The sequence below is a fragment of the Pristiophorus japonicus genome, chromosome 23 (genome assembly GCF_044704955.1).
Source record: "Pristiophorus japonicus isolate sPriJap1 chromosome 23, sPriJap1.hap1, whole genome shotgun sequence".
NCBI classification, from domain to species: domain Eukaryota; kingdom Metazoa; phylum Chordata; class Chondrichthyes; family Pristiophoridae; genus Pristiophorus; species Pristiophorus japonicus.
Genome location: NC_091999.1, coordinates 36,864,442 through 36,884,696, shown reverse-complemented (window position 1 = coordinate 36,884,696; position 20,255 = coordinate 36,864,442). Strand labels below are relative to the sequence as shown.

General features: G+C 47.2%; 1 protein-coding gene across 1 annotated transcript in view; it reads right to left on the bottom strand.

Moving 5' to 3' along the window:
- The window catches only part of LOC139235642 (zinc finger protein 229-like), a gene marked incomplete at its 3' end in the record, with an annotated part of 68,086 nt that overhangs the window by 25,027 nt on the left and 22,804 nt on the right, over nt 1-20,255 (bottom strand). The window contains exon 3 of the mRNA XM_070866690.1: nt 2,090-3,281. Coding sequence (XP_070722791.1) covers nt 2,090-2,928 — 839 coding nt within the window. The remainder of the gene's footprint in view (nt 1-2,089; nt 3,282-20,255) is intronic.

The window sequence follows — 20,255 nt, the reverse complement described above, 5'->3', positions numbered from 1 at the left end:
AACACAGTGTAGTTGTTTCTGTTGAAACAGATGAAACCCTGTCGTTGTGGAACAACCACACTTCTCGTGTCCTGGTCAATCACGTGTGCAACAAGTGTCATCATGGAAGTAAAGGATGGAATCAAATTGGAAAAAATGGCAGATAATGTTGTGAAGGACAGTGGAAGGCCAGAGGATTGGAAATTTTTAGAAACCTGCAAAGGACAACTAAAAAATGAAAAAGACAGAGAAGATAGCAGATGAGAGCAAACTAGCAAGAAATATAAAAACAGACAGTAAGAGCTTCTACAGGGATATAAAAAGGAAACGAGTATCTAAAGTAAACATTGCTCATTTAGAGGATGACATTGGAGAATTACTAATGGGAAACACGGAAATGGCAGAGATTTTGAACGAATATTTTGTATTAGGCTTCACGGTAGAGGACACTAAAAACATCCCAACAGTTGCTAACCAAGGAGCTATTGCGGAGGGGGAGTTGGGGGGGATGACTTAAAACAATCACTATCACTACAGATAAAGTGCTAATCAAACTAATGTGACTGAAGGTGGACAAGTCCCCTGGACCTGATGGCATGCATCCTCGGGTCTTAAAATAATTAGTTGCAGAGATAGTGCATGCATTAGTTGTAATCCACCAAAATTCCCTGAATTCTGGAGAGGTCCCAGTGGACTGGAAAACTGCAAATGTAACATGCCTATTCAAGTAAGGAGGGAGACAGAGAGCAGGAAACTATACATCAGTTAGCTTACCATCTGTCAGTGGGAAATACTCAAGTTCATCATTAAGGATGTACTAGCAGGACATTTAGAAAACCATACTGCAGTTAGGCAGAGTTAGCATGGTTTTATGAAAGGGAAATCATGTTTGACAAATTTGCTGTAGTTGTTTAAGGATGTAACGAGCAGAGTGGATAAGGGAGAATCATTTGATGTTGTATATTTTGATTTCCAGAAAGCATTCAATAAGGTGCCACACAAAATATTACTGCACATGCTAAGAGCTCACGGGGTTGGGTGTAATATATCAGCATGAAGAGAGGATTGCTGAACTAACAGAAAACAGAGAGTCCGGATAAATGGGTCATTTTCAGGTTGGCAAACAGTAACTAGTGGGGTGCCGCAGTGATAAGTACTGGGGCCTCAACTAATTACAATTTATATTAATGACTTGGATGAAGGGACCGAATGTAACATAGCCAAATTTGCCGATGGTACAAAGATAGGTGGGAAAGCAAGTTGTGAGGAGGACGCAAAGAATCTACAAAGGGATATAGATAGGTTCAATGAGTGGGCAAAAATCTGGCAGATGGACTATAATGTGGTAAAATATCAGGTGATTTCCTTTGGTAGGAAAAAAAAGCAAATTATTATTTAGATGTGGACAATTATAAAATGCTGTTATACAGAGAGATCTGGGGATTCTTGTACATGAAACTCAAAATGTTTGCATGCAGGTACAGCAATAATCAGGAAGGCAAACTGAATGCTGGCCTTTATTGCAAAGGGGATGGAGTCTAAAAGTAGGGAAGTCCTGCTACAACTGTAAGACCACACCTGGGCTACTGCGCACAGTTTTGGTCTGGACTTGTCTCCATTCTCGTGCCGAGAGGATTGATCCACCCAGATGGGAACAACAACATTTGGGTACACTGATTCCCCACCAATTCCCATTCCCCTTCTTTCTGGTGGATATGGAGGGGCCACTGTGTGTAATGAGCAAGGCATTAAGAATTGTCAGCAAGCTCTTTCCAATTGGAGATTTTATTTAGTGGAAACTTTCACACACTATTGTAGATTTTGTACCAAAGATCAATTTAGGATTAAAGTAAAAGTTCATAATTTTATTACAAAGTAAATTTCTGTTGAGAATTGCTGAATTAAGGGGAAAGATAACCCACAGTGTTTCTTAAATGGACACTGCATCCCTGAGAACACAATCAGCAATATATCCAGAATATTAAAATCCAGCCCAGTTATCGGGTTATTAACATCAACAGAGACAAACCCTAACTGTCAGAATGAACATGGTTCAGTCGGGATGTGATTAACAGCCTCAATAACAGTAGAATCCAACTCCTGCAATCACGTGTGAACTCGCTGGTGTTTCAGCAGGTGGGATGCCTGAGAGAATCCCTTCCCACACTCCGAGCAGGTGAACGGCCTCTCCCCAGTGTGTACTTGCTGGTGTCTCAGCAGGTTGGATGACTGAGTGAATCCCTTCCCACACTCCGAGCAGGTGAATGGCCTCTCCCCAGTGTGAACTCGCTGGTGTGTCAGCAGGTTGGATGAACAAGTGAATCCTTTACCACACTCATAGCAGGTGAACGGCCTCTCCCCAGTGTGAACTTGCTGGTGTGCCAGCAGGTTGGATGAACAAGTGAATACCTTCCCACACTCCGAGCAGGTGAACGGCCTCTTCTCAGTGTGTACTCGCTGGTGTGACTGCAGGTGGGATGACTGAGTGAATCCCTTCCCACAGTCAGAGCAAGTGAACGGCCTCTCCCCAGTGTGAACTCGCTGGTGTGTCAGCAGGATGGATGGCCGAGTGAATCCCTTCCCACACTCAGAGCAGGTGAACGGCCTCTCCCCAGTGTGAACTCGCTGGTGTGTCAGCAGGTTGGATGAACAAGTGAATCCCTTCCCACACTCATAGCAGGTGAATGGCCTCTCCCCAGTGTGAACTCGCTGGTGTGCCAGCAGGTTGGATGAACAAGTGAATCCCTTCCCACACTCCGAGCAGGTGAACGGCCTCTCCCCAGTGTGAACTCGCTGGTGTTTCAGCAGGTCGGATGACTGAGTGAATCGCTTCCCACACTCAGAGCAGGGGAACGGCCTCTCCCCAGTGTGACTGTGTTGATGAATTTCCAGGACAGATGGTGATCTGAATCCCTTCCCACAGTCCCCACATTTCCACGGTTTCTCCATGGTGCGGGTATCCTTGTGACTCTCCAGGTTGGACGATCAGTTGAAGCCTCGCCCACACACACAACACGTTTACAGTTTCTCCCCGCTGTGAATGGTGCGATGTTTCTTCAGGCTGTGTAACTGGTTAAAGCTCTTTCCACAGGCAGTGCACTGGAACACTCACTCGGGTGTGTGTGCCTCGGTGCTTTTCCAGTCACACTGATATTTGAAATCTTTTCGCACAGACAGAACAGACAAACATTTCTCCTTCCACTTTCAAAGGCCGATGATATTCAGGTCCTGATGAATCGATTGACTCCATCAGATCTTGACACGATGTTTAGTTTGTGTTTCCTGTCCGAAAATCTCCCCTTCTAATACGATGTAAAAGGAGATAACAAAACTCATCACTGTCAGTACAAGACACAAATTCAGGATATACACATCTAGTTTCCATTTAACATTCTTTCCTCTCTTTTTCTTCCAAAGCTGTAAATCCCTGTCCCACACATTGTCCCTCCTGCAGCACTGAAATCCAATTCAACACACATTTCTAGCCTGTTTCTCCTCCACTCCCAGTTTTCACCACCAATTCTGGTTGGGTTCAGTTCTACACTCACTGGTTCCCGTCCCTCTCCTCCCCTGAATGTTCTGACTGTGGCTGGGTTCAGGTCGACACTCACTGGTTCCCCACTTCCACTGAAGATGTTGAGTCTGGCTGTGTTCAGTTCCGCACTCACTCGTTCCCCTACCTCTGCTCCCCTGATGGGGCGGTCTCTGGCTGGGGTCATTTCTGCAATCACTGGGTCCTCTCCGTCCCTCCCCTCTTTCCCCACCACTGAAGATGCTGACTCTGGCTGGGTTTAGTTCTACTGTCACTGGTTCCTCTCCCTTGAAGGTACTGACTATGGATGGGTTTCGTTCTACACTCACTGGTTCCCCTCCCCTGAAGGTACTGACTCTGGCTGGGTTCAGTTCTAGACTCACTGGTTCCCCTCACCTGAAGATGCTGACTCTGGCTGGGTTCAGTTCTACACTCACAAGTTCCCCTCCCCTGAAGGTACTGACTCTGGCTGGGTTCAGTTCTACACTCACTGGTTCCCCTCCACTGAAGATACTGACTCTGACTGGGTTCAGTTCCACACTCACTGGTTCCCCTCACCTGAAGTTGCTGACTCTGGCTGGGTTCAGTTCTACACTCACTGGTTCCCCTCCCCTGGAGGTACTGACTCTGGCTGGGTTCAGTTCTACACTCACTGGTTCCCCTCCCCTGAAGGTGCTGACTCTGGCTGGGTTCAGTTCCAGACACTGACATCATTCACTTTGTTCCTGCACCAAGATGGCCACGCATGCGCTGTGCTGCTCAGTGAATCAAATTGGCGGCGTGAACATTCCTTCCTGCACCAAGATGGCCGCCGTTAACCTGGGCCTGTGACCGGGAGAAAGCCCCAAAGCTGCAACCGCCGATATTCCGGTTATTATTCCGGGCTTGCGGCGAGCACCGATTGTTTATGAAGCCTCCCCGGCTCCCCGCTGGTCCATTACTCTGCTCCGTCCCGCTGAAAAGGCCACTTCTTGGGAGCCTGTACAAAACGCGTCTCCTCCACCATTACACGCACCGTGCATGCTCCAAACACAGCCAGGACCTGCGCCTGCGCACTGAGCTCCTGTAGTCTGGGTGCAGCACATTCTCCCCTGCGGGGCATGCTGGGTACATACGACCATGAGAAATCGGAGCAGGAGTGGGCCACCCAGACCCCCGAGCCTGCTCCCCATTCAATAATTCATGGCTGGTCTGATCAGAGACTCAGCTCCATTCCCTGCCCACTCCCCAAAACCCTTTACTCCCTTATCGCTCAAAAATCTGGCTATCTCCGCCTTAAATATATACAATGATCCAGACTCCACTGCTCTCTGGTGCAGAGAAATCCACAGATTTACAACCCTCTGAGAAGAAATTCCTCCTCATCTCAGTTTTAAATCGGTTGAGGAGAAAGATTCCATTTGTGACTAGAACACGATGTACTGTGATTGCATTGGGCACTGAACTATGTTCATTCTGGCAGCTCTTGTTTGTTTCTGGTTATCTTAATAACCTCTATACCTGAACATAAGAACATAAGAAATAGCAACAGGAGTAGGCCGTACGGCCCCTCGAGTCTGCTCCGCCATTCAATAAGATCATGGCTGATCTGATCATGGACTCAGTTCCACTTCCCCGCCCGCTCCCCATATTCCCATATCGTTTAAGAAACTGTCTATTTCTGTCTTAAATTTATTCAATGGCCCAACTTCCACAGCTCTCTGAGGCAGTGAAGTCCATAGATTTACAACCCTCAGAGAAGAAATTGATCCTCATCTCTCTTTTAAATGGGCAGCCCCTTATTCTAAGATCATGCACTCTAATTCTAGACTCCCCATTATCAGTGGAAACATCCTCTCTGCATCCACCTTATCAAGCCCCCTCATAATCTTATACGTTTTGATAAGATCACCTTTCATTCTTCTTAATTCCAGTCAGTCGAGGCCCAACCTACTTAATTCTTCCTCATAAGTCAAACCCCTCATGCTCAGAATCAACCTAGTGAACCTTCTCTGAGCTGCCTCCAAAGCAAGTATACCCTTTCATAAATATGGAAACCAAAACTGCACGCAGTGTTCCAGGTGTGGCCTCACATATAGCTGTAGCAAGATTTTCCTGCTTTTATACCCTATCCCTTTTGCAATAAAGGCCAAGATACCATTGGCCTTCCTGATCACTTGCTGAAACTACATACTATCCTGTTGCATTTCATTCACAAGTATCCCCAGGTCCTGCTGTACTGCAGTACTTTGCAATCTTTCGCCATTTAAACACTATGTTGCTCTTTGATTTTTTTCTGCCAAAGTGCATGACCTCACACTTTCCAACATTATAGTCCATCTGCCAAATTTTTGCTCACTCACTTAGCCTGTCTATGTCCTTTTGCAGATTTGTTGTGTCCTCCTCACACATTGCTTTTCCTTCGATCTTTGTATTATCAGCAAACTTGGCTATATTACACTCAGTCCCTTTTTCCAAGTCGTTAATATAGATTGTAAAGCTGGAGATTAATACCCTCTATAAATGTTGAATAAATTATCTTTGTTTCAAACACAGTTTGTTAAATATTTGATTCCTCCATGATCAGAGGAGATTAATTGATGTTCTGTTATGGACTGTTCCCTTTTAGGGCTTTTTCTTAATCTAACTTATATCACTTCTCACCTAGTTCGCTTTCTAGCATATCAAACCCCAAACTTGTTCCATTTGCATACATGAGTTGTGATTGTAGTAGACTTAACTGCAGTGTCTCACTTTAAACTCAGCTGAAATCTTTTGAACCACCCCTTTATTGAACTGTCTTGCATAAGATTTGAAATCCGTTACTTTCTAGATCAGTTAACCTGTTTTTGAAACCAATTGAATATTAAAAACTCATCCACACATTTTGCACGTGATAGCCTGTGAAATATTCTGATATTTGTAATCATCATTACCACAAGCTCCATTCCCGAGTGACCGACTCCATCCCTCTCCCCAACTTCTGTCTGAGCCTGAACCAGACTGTTCACAACCTTGGTGACATACTTAACCCTGAAATAAGTTTTTGACCACATATCCACAAAATAATTAAGAATGCCTATTTCCACCTCTGTAACATCGCCCATCTCCGCTCATGCCTCAGCTCATCCACTGCTGAAGCCCTCATCCATGCCTTTTTTTACTTCTGGATTTGACTATTCCAATGCACTCATCCCACATTCTGACCTACATATACTAGTGTTGATCCAAAACTCGGCTGCCCATGTCCTAACTCGCACCAAGTCCAGCTCACCCATCACCCCTGTGCTCGCTGACCGACATTGGCTTCCAGTGAAGCAATGCCTTGATTTCAAAATTCCTGCTCACACTGCCCCCACAACACCCCCACGCCCGCCGCTCCCGCCCATGAGATATCAGTCTTTCTGAGTATCCCTGATTATAATTGTTCAACCATTGGTGGCTTTTGTGGCTGTGCCTTCTGTTGCCCAGCCCTCAATTCTGGAACATCCAGCCTAAACATTTCTGTCTAACCCCTGCTGTACCCGCCCTGGCAGTTTTTGATGGGATAGTGTAGAGCACGTTTTTCTCTGTATCTACTCTGTGCTGTATCTTCGCTCAGAGTGTTTGACGGGACAGTGTAGAGTGATTTTTACTCAATATGTAACCCGTGTTGTTCCTGCCCTGGGTGTGTTTGATCGGACAGTTTAGAGGGAGATTTACTCTGTATCTAACCCGTGCTTTACCTACCCTGAGAATGGTTAATGGGACAATGTAGAGGGATATTTACTTTGCATTATAACCCTTTGTGTACCTGCCATGGAGTGGCTGATAGGACAGTGTAGAGGGAATTTACTCTGCATCTATCATTTGTGTACTTGCCCTGGGAATGTTTGCTGGGACAGTGTACAGGGAACGTTACTCTGTTTGTACCCAGTGCTGTACGTGCCCGAGGAGTGTTTGATGGACAGTGTAGAGGGAGTTTTACTCTGTATCTAACCCGTGCTGTACCTGTGATGGGAGTGTTTGATAGATAAGTGTAGAGGGAACTTTCCTCTGTATCTAACCTGTGTTGTACCTGCCCTGGGAATGTCTGGTTGAACATTATAGAGGGAGATCTCCTCAATATCTAATAAATGCTGTATCTGCCCTGGAATGCCTGGGACGTTAGAGGGAGATGTACTCTGTGTCTAACCTGTACTGTACTTGCCCTGGGAACTGTATAGCGGAAGCTTTGGTCTGTATTTAATCCATGTTGTACCTGCCCTGGGAGAGTGTGATGGGACAGTGTATTGGGATCCTTACTGTGTACCTACTCATATCCGTTATACCCCTTGGAGGACGAAATGTGCACTGTGACTCCGGGAGGAGCTCCTCAGCCGGAGTGACTGGAGTGCATCATCACCCCCAGCAACCAAATTTTAATTTGATTTAAGTTTACTGTCCAAAGTTTAATTGGTTTATTTTGTTGGTTATAGTGCCCCCCCACCCCAGCTTTAATCTGAGGGCACTTGATTTACAGATCAACAACGAAATAGTTGTGCTATACCTGCCCTGGGATTTTTTTATTGGAACAGTGTAGAGGGAGAAATTACTCTGTAATTATCCCGTGCTGTTCCTGCCCTGGAGTGTTTGTGGGACATGTACTCCATATGTGCTGTACCGGCCCTCGTCTGTTTGTTGCGACAATGTTGAGGGAGCTTTATTCTGGATATAACCCATGCTGTACCTGCCCTGGGACTGTTTAATGGGACCGTGTCGAGAGAGATTTACTCTCTGTTTGAACCGTGCTGTACTTCACCTGAGAGTATTTAATGTGGCAGAGTAGAGTAGCGGGAGCTCTACACTGTATCTAACCCATGTATCACATCATGGGCCACCCCAACCTGCGAGAGAACATCTCCACAGGTTGGGGCTATAAAAAGAGCAGGAGCGAGCCACTGCAGCTTCAGTGTGAGCTGACACAAATGTGTGACGGCTTCGAGGTAGATGACTGGGTGACATCATCAGGCCCCAGATTACCATTTGGAGCGTGAGCAGGAGCATCGGCAGGGCCCTGGTACAGCAGAGGAACATGGAAGGTTGTGCTGGACTTGTGACGAGTGATCGGGGCAGAGGAGTGATGAGGGAGCATGCCTGAGATTTGGTGAGTGATCGTGATGGAGGTTTAGCGAATGTTTGGTGCAGAGATGGGGCAGGAGATTGTGGCGGAGGTGCGGCGAGTGTTTTTTTGGAGGAGGAGTGGAAAGAGATTGTGGCGGAGGTGAAGCGAATGTTTGTGGTGGAGGAGAGGTGAGAGATCGTGGCGGAGGTGCAGCGAATGTTTGTGGTGGAGGAGTGGAAAGAGATCGTGGCGGAGGTGCAGCGAATGTTTGTGGTGGAGGAGTGGCGAGAGATCGTGGCGGAGGTGCAGCAAATGAGGGTACCGGGCGCAAAAGAGGCGAGAGCCCAGGGGCAGCACGGACCAGCCCACACTGTTATATTTGTGCACACTAGCTCCGTACAGCAAAACAGGTCTCCAGTAATCCTGATTAACCCTTGCCACTGGATCAATCCTAGCTCTGTCATGCCCGTGTCGTGGCTGGTGTGCAACGGTCACCACACGTTAAAAACAATCCACCCATAGGCATCTTCCACCTCCTCAATTGGAGGTCAGGACTGGAACATTGGGTCCCTCATTGAAACATCTGTGAACTCATGTGGAAGCAAATCATCCTCGTTCGAGGGGCCAGCTATGATCATCTAACCCGTGCTTTACCTGCCCTGGGATTGTTCAGAACAGTGTAGAGGGAGCTTTATTCTGTATCTATCACATGCTGCAGTTTCCTCTGGCACTGACTCTCACTGGGGTACAGTTCCTTTGGCACAGATTTACTGTATATTTAATTCGTGCTGTACCTATCCTGGGAGTGTTCGATAGGATAGTGTAGAGTGAGCTTTATTCATTATCTAACCAATGCAGTATCCACTCTGGAATGCATGGGACAGGTTGAGGGAGATATACTCCATATCTCACCTTGGAATGTCTAGTGGGATAGTGTTGAGGAAGCTTTACTCTGTATCCAAGCAAGGCAAGCCTATCCTTCCTGAGAGAAGACGACCAAAACAGTGCATAGGACTCCAGGTGTGGTAAGGGAGTGAAGGGTTCTGGGGAGCGGGCAGGGAAGTGGAGCTGAGTCTGTGATCAGACCAGCCATGACCTTATTGAATGGGGAGTAGGCTCGGGGGTTCGGGTGGCCCACTCTTGCTCCTATTTCTCATGGTCTTATGTACCCAGCGTGCCCCACGGGGGAGAATGTGCTGCACCCAGACTATAGGAGCTCAGTGAGCATGCGCTGTGCGTGTAATGGCGGTGGCGACACATTTTGTACAGGCTCCTCAGAAGTGTCCTTTTCAGCGGGACAGAGTGGAGAAATGGACCAGCGGGGAGCCGGGGAGGCTTCATAACAAAACGATGCTCACTGCAAGCCCGGAATAATAACTGGAATATCGGCGGTTGCAGTTTCGAGGCTTTCTCGCGGTCACAGGCTCAGGCTAACAGTGGCCATCTTCATTCAGGAAGGCAGGCTCAGCGCTCCGCTATTTTGATTCAGTGAGTAGCAGAGCGCATGTGTGGCCATCTTGGTGCAGGAACAAAGTGAATTATGTCAATGTCTGGAACTGAACCCACCCAGAGTCAGTACCTTCAGGGGAGGGGATCCAGTGAGTGCAGAACTGAACCCAGCCAGAGTCAGCACCTTCAGGGGAGGGGAACCAGTGAGTGTAGAACTGAACCCAGCCAGAGTCAGTACCTTCAGGGGAGGGGAACCAGTGAGTGTAGAACTGAACCCAGCCAGAGTCAGTACCTTCAGGGGAGGGGAACCAGTGAGTGTAGAACTGACCCCAGCCAGAGTCAGTACCTTCAGGGGAGGGGAACCAGTGAGTGTAGAACTGAAACCAGCCAGAGTCAACACCTTCAGGGGGGGGGATCCAGTGAGTGTAGAACTGAACCCAGCCAGAGTCAGTACCTTCAGGGGAGGCGGGGGGAAGAGAGAGGGGATAAAAGTTCACTGGTTTGGGGGTAATATATTAGCATGGATGGAGGATTGGCTAACTGACAGAAAACAGAGAGTCAGGATAAATGGTTGTTTCTCGGGTTGACAATCAGTAACTAGTGGGGTGTCGCAGGGATCAATGCTGAGACTCCAACTATTTACAATCCATATTAATGACTTGGAAGAAGGGACCGAGTGTAACAAAGCCAAGTTTGCTGATGATACAAAGATGGGAGGAAAAGCAATGTGTGAGGCAGGGACACAAAACCTGCAAAAGGACACAGACAGGCTAAGTGAGTGAGCATATATTTGGCAGATGGAGTATAATTTTGGAAAGTGTGAGGTCAGGCACTTTGGCAGAAAAAAATTAAACAGCAAGTTGTTGTTTAAATGTTGAAAGATTGCAAAGTGCTGCAGTACAGCGAGACCTGAGGGTACTTGTGCATGAAACACAAAAGGATAGTATGCAGGTGCAGTAAGTGATCAGGAAGGCCAATGGAATCTTGGCCTTTATTCCAAATGGGATGGAGTATAAAAGCAGGGAAGTCTTGCTACAGCTATATAAGGTATTGGTGAGGCCACACCTGGAATACTGCGTGCAGTTTTGGTTTCCATATTTATGAAAGAATATACTTGCTTTGGAGGCAGTTCAGAGAATTGTCACAAGGTTAATTCCAGGGATGAGATAGACATGACAGAGAGAGGTTGTTTCCACTTGTCGGGGAGACTCGAACTTGGGGGCACAGCCTCAAAATATGGGGGAGCCAATTTAAAACTAAGTTGAGAAGGAATTTCTTCTCGCAGAGGTTTGTGAAACTGTGGAATTCTCTGCCCAAGGAAGCAGTTGAGGCTAGCTCATTGAATATATTCAAATCACAGATAGATAGATTTTTAACCAATAAGGGAATTAAGGGTTATGGGGAGCGGGCGGGTAAGTGGAGCTGAGTCCACGGCCAGATCAGCCTTGATCTTGCTGAGTGGCGGAGCAGGCTCGAGAGCCTAGATGGCCTGCTCCTGTTCCTAATTCTTATGTTTTTATAATTCTTATGTTCTTATGTTCTTATTAATGTTGGGGAAGTCCAGAACCAGGGGTCACACTTTGGGGATAAGGAATAAGCCATTTAGGACCGAGATGAGGAGAGACTTCTTCACCCAGAGAGTGGTGAACCTGTGGAATTCCCTGCCACAGAAAGTTGTTGAGGCCAATTCACTAAATATATTCAAAAAGGAGTTAGATGTCGTCCTTACTACTAGGGGGATCAAGGGGTATGGCGAGAAAGCAGGAATGGGGTACAGAAGTGGCATGTTCAGCCATGAACTCATTGAATGGCAGTGCAGGCTCGAAGGGCCGAATGGCCTACTCCTGCACCTATTTTTTATGTTTCTATGAGGGGGTTGACTTATGAGAAAAGGTTGGGGTTGGGCCTCTACTCATTGGAATTCAGAAGTATAAGGGGTGATCTTAACGAAACGCGTAAGGTTATGAGGGGGCTTGACAAGGTGGATGCAGAAAGGAATTTCCACTGATAATGGGGAGACGAGAACTATGGGGCATAATCTTAGAATAAGGGGCCGCCCACTTAAAAGAAGATATTTCTTCTTGGAGAGTTGTGGATCTGTGGAATTCACTGCCTCAGAGAGCTGTGCAATCCGGGACATTTAATAAATTTAAGACATAAATAGACAGATTCATAAACGATAAGGGAATAAGTGGTTATGGGGAGCGGACAGGGGAGTGGACTCGAGTCCATGATCGGATCAGCGATGATCGTATTAAATGGATGAGCAGGCTCGAGGGGCCGTATGGGCTATGCCTGCTCCTATTTCTTATGTTAACTAGTGAGTGCAGAACTGAAACCAGACAGATTTAGCATCTGCATTGGATGAGAGGGGAGCCAGTGAGTTTGGAACAGATTCCAGCCACATTCAGCACCTTAAGGGGAGGGGACCAGTGATTGTAGAATTTGTTCCAGCCAGAGCCGACACCTTTAGGGGAGGAGAGGGAGGGGAACCAGTGAGTGTAGAACTGAACCCAGCCAGAGTCAGCACCTTCAGGGGAGGGGAACCAGTGAGTGTGGAACTGAACCCAGACAGAGTCTGCACCTTCAGGAGAGGGGAACCAGTGAGTGTAGAACTGAACCCAGACAGAGTCAGTACCTTCAGGGGAGGGGAACCAGTGAGTGTAGAACTGAACCCAGCCAGAGTCAGTACCTTCAGGGGAGGGGAACCAGTGAGTGTAGAACTGAACCCAGCCAGAGTCAGTACCTTCAGGGGAGGGGAACCAGTGATTGTAGAACTGAACCCAGCCAGATGCAGTACCTTCAGGGGAGGGGAACCAGTGAGTGTAGAACTGGACCCAGCCAGAGTCAGCACCTTCAGGGGAGGGGAACCAGTCAGTGTGGAACTGAACCCAGACAGAGTCAGCACCTTCAGGAGAGGGGAACCAGTTAGTGTGGAACTGAAACCAGCTAGAGTCAGCACCTTCAGGGGAGGGGAACCAGTGAGTGTAGAACTGAACCCAGCCAGAGTCAGCACCTTCAGGGGAGGGGAACCAGTGAGTGCATAACTGAACCCAGTCAGATTCAGTACCTTCAGGGGAGGGGAACCAGTGAGTGTAGAACTGAACAAAGCCAGAGTCAGCACCTTAAGGGGAGGGCCAGAGGGCAACCAGTGATTGTCGATGAAGTAGGATTTTAGAATCTCACTGTCGAAAGACCCTGGCAATAGTCAAAGTAGGTCAGAAGCAAACCCGGTTGCCCCAGCAACAGGAGGATGGAGCTGTAATAATAAAGTACATCGCATACACTGTTCCAAGAAATCGCACAGGACAGGATGTTCGGCTGCGAGAATGTAAACCACAGTCGGCTGAGACTGCGAGATGTGCACTACTCTGTAAATGTCACAAACATTGTGGTTGAGATGTACAAACCACACAATTTGAGCAAAGTTGTATCAATGCACTGTCAACACCATGTTTTAGATGCAATGTTAAATGTCATGAAACCTTGCGTCGGGCCGAGCAGGTGTGTCTCTGATCAAAATAGGTCAATGTCGCTGTAAAACTGAACCCAGCCAGAGTCAGTACCTTCAGGGGAGGGGAACCAATGAGTGTAGAACTGAACCCAGCCAGAGTCAGCACCTTCAGGGGAGGGGAGAAATGGGAGGGAGGGGAAGCATGGAGTATAGAACTGAACACATCCACAGAAGGTACCTTCAGGTTCACTCCCTGGTTCCTCTCCTGCCTGGTGTAGAAATCCCCTCGGCACAGGAATGGAGACAAGTCCAGACCAAAACTGTGCGCAGTACTCCAGCTGTGGTCTTACCAATAACCTGTACAGTTGTAGCAGGACTTCGACTTTTATACTCCGTCCCCTTGCAATAAAGGCCAGAATTCGATTTGCCTTCCTGATTACTTGCTGTACCTGTATACTAACTTTTTGAGTTTCATGTACAAGAACCCCCAGATCCCTCTGTGTAACAGTATTTTGTAATCATCCATTTAAATAATAATTTGCTGTGTTATTTTTCCTGCCAAAAGGAGATAACCTGACATTTTACTACATTGTCGTCCATCTGCCAGATTTTTGCCCACTCATTGACCCTGTCTATATCCCTTTGTAGATTCTTTGCATCCTCCTCACAACTTGCTTTCCCACCTATCTTTGTATCATCAGCAAATTTGGTTGCGTTACACTCAGTCCCTTCATCCAAGTCATTATCAATTATAAATAGTTGAGGCCCCAGCACTGATCCCTGCAGCACCCCACTAGTTACAGTTTGCCAACCTGAAAATGACCCATTTATCCCGACTCTGTTTTGTGTGTTACCCAATCCTCGATCCATGCTGATATATTACTGACAACCCCGTGAGCTCTTAGCTTGTGCAGTAACCTTATCGAATACTTTCTGGAAATCCAAATATACATCATCAACGGGTTGTCCTTTATCCACTCTGCTCATTACATCTTGAAACAACTCCAGCAAATTTGTCAAACATGATTTCCCTTTCATAAAACCATGCTGACTCTGCTTCACTGCAATATGATTTTCTAAATGTCCTGCTTCTACTTCCTAAATGATGGACTCCAGTATTTTCCCATTGACAGATGGTAGGCTAACTGGTCTATAATTTCCTGCTTTCTGTGTCCCTCCTTTCTTAAATAGGGATGTTACATTTGCAGTTTTCCAGTCCACTGGGACCTCTCCAGAATTCAGGGAATTTTGGTAGATTACAACCAGTGCATCCACTATCTCTGCAGCCACTTCTTTTAAGACCCTGGGATGCATGTCATCAGGTCCAGGGGACTTGTCCACCTTTAATCCCATTAGTTTGCTGAGTACTTTATCTCGAGTGATAGTGATTCTTTTGAGGTCCCCAACCCACACAATAACTCCTTTAACCACTATTGGGATGTTTTTAGTGTCTACTGTGAAGACCGATAGAAAATATCTGTTCAAAGTCTCTTACATTTCCGTGTTTCCCATAATTAATTCTCCAGTCCCATCTTCTTAGGGACCAACGTTTACTTTAGCTACTCGTTTCTTTTTTTACATACCTGTAGAAGCTCTTACTGTCTTTTTATATTTCTTACTAGTTTGATCTCGTATGCTATCATCTCTGTCTTTATTATTATTAGTCCTCCTTCACTGGTTTCTAAACATTTCTCAATCCTCTGGCCTTCCACTGTCCTTTGCAACGTTGTATCCTTTTTTTTCCAATTTGATACCATCCTTTACTTCCTTCGTTAGCCAGGGATGGTTCATCCTTCTCTTAGTATCTTTGTTTCTCTGCTGAGATTATGAAGTGTCTCCTTAAATGTTTGTCACTGCATTTCTGCAGTCTTACCCTTGAACATATTTTCCCAGTCCACTTGGTGTCAGTGACAAGGATTGGTTTATATCACATGGGAGGAGATTGGTGTCAGTGACTGTGGATTTGAGTCAACCTTCTTTGACCTGACCAAGGCCTTTGACACTGTCAACTGTGAGGGATTATGGAATGTACTTTTCAAATTTGGCTGTCCTCTAAAATGTGTCACCATCCTCCACTTGCTTGGTGATAACATGCAAGCTGTGATCCTGAGCAATGGATCCACCACAGACCCAATTCATGTACAGACCGGGGTGAAGCAAGGCTGTGTCACAACACCCATGCTCTTCTCCATCTTCCTTGCTGCATTGCTACATCTCACCGTCAGTAAGCTTCCCGCTGGAGTGGAGATAATCTACAGAATAAATGGGAAACTGTTCAACCTCCATCGCCTTCAGACCAGATCCAAGGTCGTGCTATCCTCTGTCATCGAATTACAATATGCAGATGATGCTTGTGTCTGCACTCACTCAGAGGACGAGCTCTAAACCATCGTCAACACATTCACTGTAGTGTCCGAGAGCATAGGCCTTACACTAAACATCTCCATAAAAGAAAGGTGCTCTATCAATCTATCCCCACCACACAGCACTGCCCTTCACCCACACCCCACCCCGGTGATCAAAATCCATGATGAGGTCTTTGGCAAAATGGTCCATTTTTCATACCTCGAGATCCTCCTGTCAAGAAGGGCACATATCAATGACTAGGTCCAACACCACCTTATGTGTGTCAGCGCAGCCTTCGGTCGCCTAAGGCATAGAGTGTTTGAAGACCAGAACCGTAAAACCGGCATAAAGCTCATGTTCTACCGAGCAGTAGTGATACCTGCCCTCAGACATGCTTCTCACACATGGACTATGTACAGCAAGCACATCAAAGCACTGGATAAATAACATCATCACTGCCTCCGGAAGATCCTGCAAATCCATTGGCAGGATAGACGCACCAACGTCTGTTCTCGCACAGACCAACATCCTCAGCATTGAAGCATTGACCTCGCTCGATCAGCTACGATGGATGGGACACATCGTCCACATGCCCGATACGAGACTCCCAAAGCAAGCACTCTAACTTGGAGCTTCAACATGGCAAGCGAGCCCCGGGGAGCAGAGGAAACGCTTCAAGGACATCCTCAAGGCCTCCTTGAAGTTCAATATCCCCGCCGACACCTGGGAATCCCTGGCACAAGACCGCTCAAAGTGGAAGAGAATAATCCGTGAGGGCGTCGAACACTTCGAGTCTCTCCACCTGGAGCAAGCGGAGACCAAGTGCTGACGGCGGGAGGAGCACACGACAACCCAAGCACTTCAACAAACCGGCACTTCAACCAACGTACTTTCAACCACCGTCTGTCCAACCTGCGACAGAGACTGTAGCTCCCGCATTGGACTTAACAGAGATCTGAGACATCATTTGTAATATGGAAGACAGGAGGAGATTGGTGTCAGTGACTGTTGGGTTAGTTTATATCAGACAGGAGGAGATTGGTGTCAGTGACTGTTAGGTTAGTTTATATCAGACAGGAGGAGATTGGTGTCAGTGACTGTGGAGTGGGTTTATATTAGACAGGAGGAGATTGGTGTCAGTGACTGTGGGTGGGTTTATATCAGACAGGAGGGGATTGGTGTCAGTGACTGTGGGGTGGGTTTATATCAGACAGGAGGAGATTGGTGTCAGTGACTGTGGGTGGGTTTATATCAGACAGGAGGGGATTGGTGTCAGTGACTATGGAGTGGGTTTATATCAGACAGGTGTCATTGAATCATAGCAGTTTACAACACAGAAGGAAGCCATTTGGACCACTGTGTCTGTGTGGCTGAAAAACTGCTATCCAGCCGAATCCCACTTTCCAGCTCTTGGTTCATAGACCTGTAGGTTACGGCACTTCCAGTGCGTACCCAAGTACTTTGGCAAATGCGATGAGGGTTCCTGCCTCTACTATTCTTTCAGGCAGTAAGTTCCAGACTCTGGAGGTTATGCTCGGAACGTGTCAAACACTAGTTAGACCACAGCTAGAGTATTCGCACAGTCTGGTCACCACAGTGCAGGAAATATGTGATTGCACTGGAGAGGGTACAGATGAGATTTACCTGGACTGGACTGAAGAATTTTAGCTGAAGAATGTTAAGATGGGCTGGTGTTGTTTTCTTTGGAATGGAGGAGGCTGAGGGTAGAACTGTGTACAAAATTATGAGGGTCCCAGATGGAGTGGATAAGAAGGACATAAGAACATAAGGACAAATAAATAGCAGGAGTAGGCCATCGGACCCCTCGAGCCCGCTCCGCCATTCAATAAGATCATGGCTGATCTGATCTTGGTCCCAATTCCACTTCCCTGCACTCTCGCATAAACTGTCGACTCCCTTATCGATCAAAAATCTGTCTATCTCCACCTTAATTATGTTCAATGACCCAGCCTCCACAGTTCTCTCGGGTAGAGAATTCCAAAGATTCACCACCCTCTGGGAGATGAAATTAATCCTCATTTCCATTTTAAATGGACAACCCCTTATTCTGAAACTATGCACCCTAGTTCTAGTTACCCTCACGAGGGGAAACATCCTCTCTGCATCGACTCTGTCAAACCCCCTCAGCATCTTATACATTTCAATAAGATCACCTCTCAGTCTTCTAAACTCCAATGAGTATAGGCCCAACCTGCTCAATCTATCTTCATATGACAACCCCTTCACCTCAGGAATCAACATTGTGAACCTTCTCTGAACTGCCTTGTGAACCTTCTCTGAACTGACCTTTTTCCGTTCGCAGAGAGGTCAATAACCAGGGAGCACAGATTTAAAGTAATTGGTAGAAGGATTAGAGGGGAGTTGAGCAGAAACTTTTCACCCAGAGGGTGGTGGGGGTCTGAAACTCACTGCCTGAAAGGGTGGTAGAGGCAGAAACCCTCACCACATTTGAAACATACTTGGATATGCACTGGAAGTGTCATAACCCACAAGGCTGTGGAGCAAGAGCTGGAAAGTGGGATTCGGCTGGATAGCTCTTTTTCGACCGGTACAGACACAGTGGGTGAATGGCCTCCTTCTGTGCTGTAAATGTCTATGATTCTGTGGTCGTTGAAATCCCCGACTATTGCTGCCCTATTGGTTTTGGACTTCGCAGAAACCTTCCTCCATATTTGCTTTTCTATCTCCCTCTGACTGTTTATAGTACACTCCCAACATTGCGATTGCCCCGCTTTTGTTCATCAGTTCAACACATATGGCCTCATTTGATGATCCTTCCAACATCTCATCCCTCCTCTCTGCTGTAACAACACCTCAGCTTATCTGCCTTATCCCCTAGACTTCTTGCATTGAAGTATATACCATTAAACACGGCCAAACTCCTTTGTTGTCGATTTTCTAGCCTTTGTTTCCACTGCCTTCCAAACTAATTTACGAATTTTCTGCTCCCATTTCCAAGCTTTGCTTCTCTCCCTCCTGAATCTGCGCTTCGGTTCCCATCCCACTGCCAAGCAAGTTTAAACCCTCCCCAACAGCAGTAGGAAAGCCCCCGGGAGGATAATGGTCGGGGCCCTGTTGAGGTGTGACCTTATCCGGCTTGTACAGTCCCCAGCCCCTCAGGAATCTGTCTGAACACCCTCGCCCCTCAGAATGTCCTGCAGCCTCTCAATGATATCCTTGACCCTGGCACCAGGAAGACAACCGACCATCCTGGAGTTATGTCAGTGGCAGCAGAAAGGCCTGTCTGTTCCTGTAACTATTAAAACCCCTTTTACTATTGCCTACCTGACCTTGCCCTTCCCCCCATTCCGTACAGTTGAGCCACCCATGATGCCTTGGACTTGGCTCTGGCTGTACTCCCTGAGGATCCACCAGTACAGAGAGTGAGATGCACTGAGAGGGGTCCTGCACTACCTGCCTGGTCCTCCATGTCTGTCTGGGCAGTCACCCATTCCCTCTCTGCCTGCACACTCTTATGCTGCGAGGTGACGACCCCCTGAAAGGTGCTATCCACGTAGCTCTCAGCCTCGCGGATGCAGTGACACTCGCTGCTGCTCAAGCTCCGAAACTCGGAGATCGAGCTCCTCCAGATGACGACACTTATTGCACACGTACTTGACCAGGGCACGAGAAGCGTGGTTGTTCCACAATGACAGGGTTTCATCTGTTTAAACAAAAACAATTCCACTGTTATTCCCTGAAATAATCCCCGCTGCCCGGCCTGAATGAATCCATGTCATTCCCAAACGCTGCAATGTTTGCTCCACCTCACAGGGTTCCATCTCTTTAAATGCACTCCCCAGCCAAAGTGCCTTGCCCAGTCCCAATATCTGCCTCCCCCAGCTGAAGTGCCTTACCCCAGTCCCAGTACATTCCTCCCCCAGTCCTGTTTCTCAGCACCACCTGCATGGAATGATTCGGGGGGAGCGGGGGCTAGACAGTGGGAGGGGCTTGTCGCCTGTCGGTCACAAAGTGCAGAACCAATAGTTCCTTTGGGTTAATAAACCCCGGGAGGCGGGGCAGGGTTACACAGCCCGAGTGCAGATCCAGTCCCGAGTGACAACACTCCGCACCATCCGCTTCACACACACCCAGGCTCGGGCCCAGGCCACCAATCACAGCCCGCAGGCCCCGTGTTCAACCCCAGTTCCAGGCCCAGCACACCCTATTGGGCCAGCACAAAAGACCCAGTATAAACCGAGACAGGGTCTAGTGTAATATAAACAGGGACAGAGTCTAGTGTAATATAAAGTGTAGAAGGAAACAATCCATGTCCTAGGTTAAAGGAAGGGTTAAGTTCGCTTTTGCTGATTCTGTCGAATTCACGGAGCTGGAGAAAATTACCGAAACTTATCAGCCTCAAAGAACAGAATGTTGTATATACATGACTGTCTGGTCTTTGCATGAGTTTC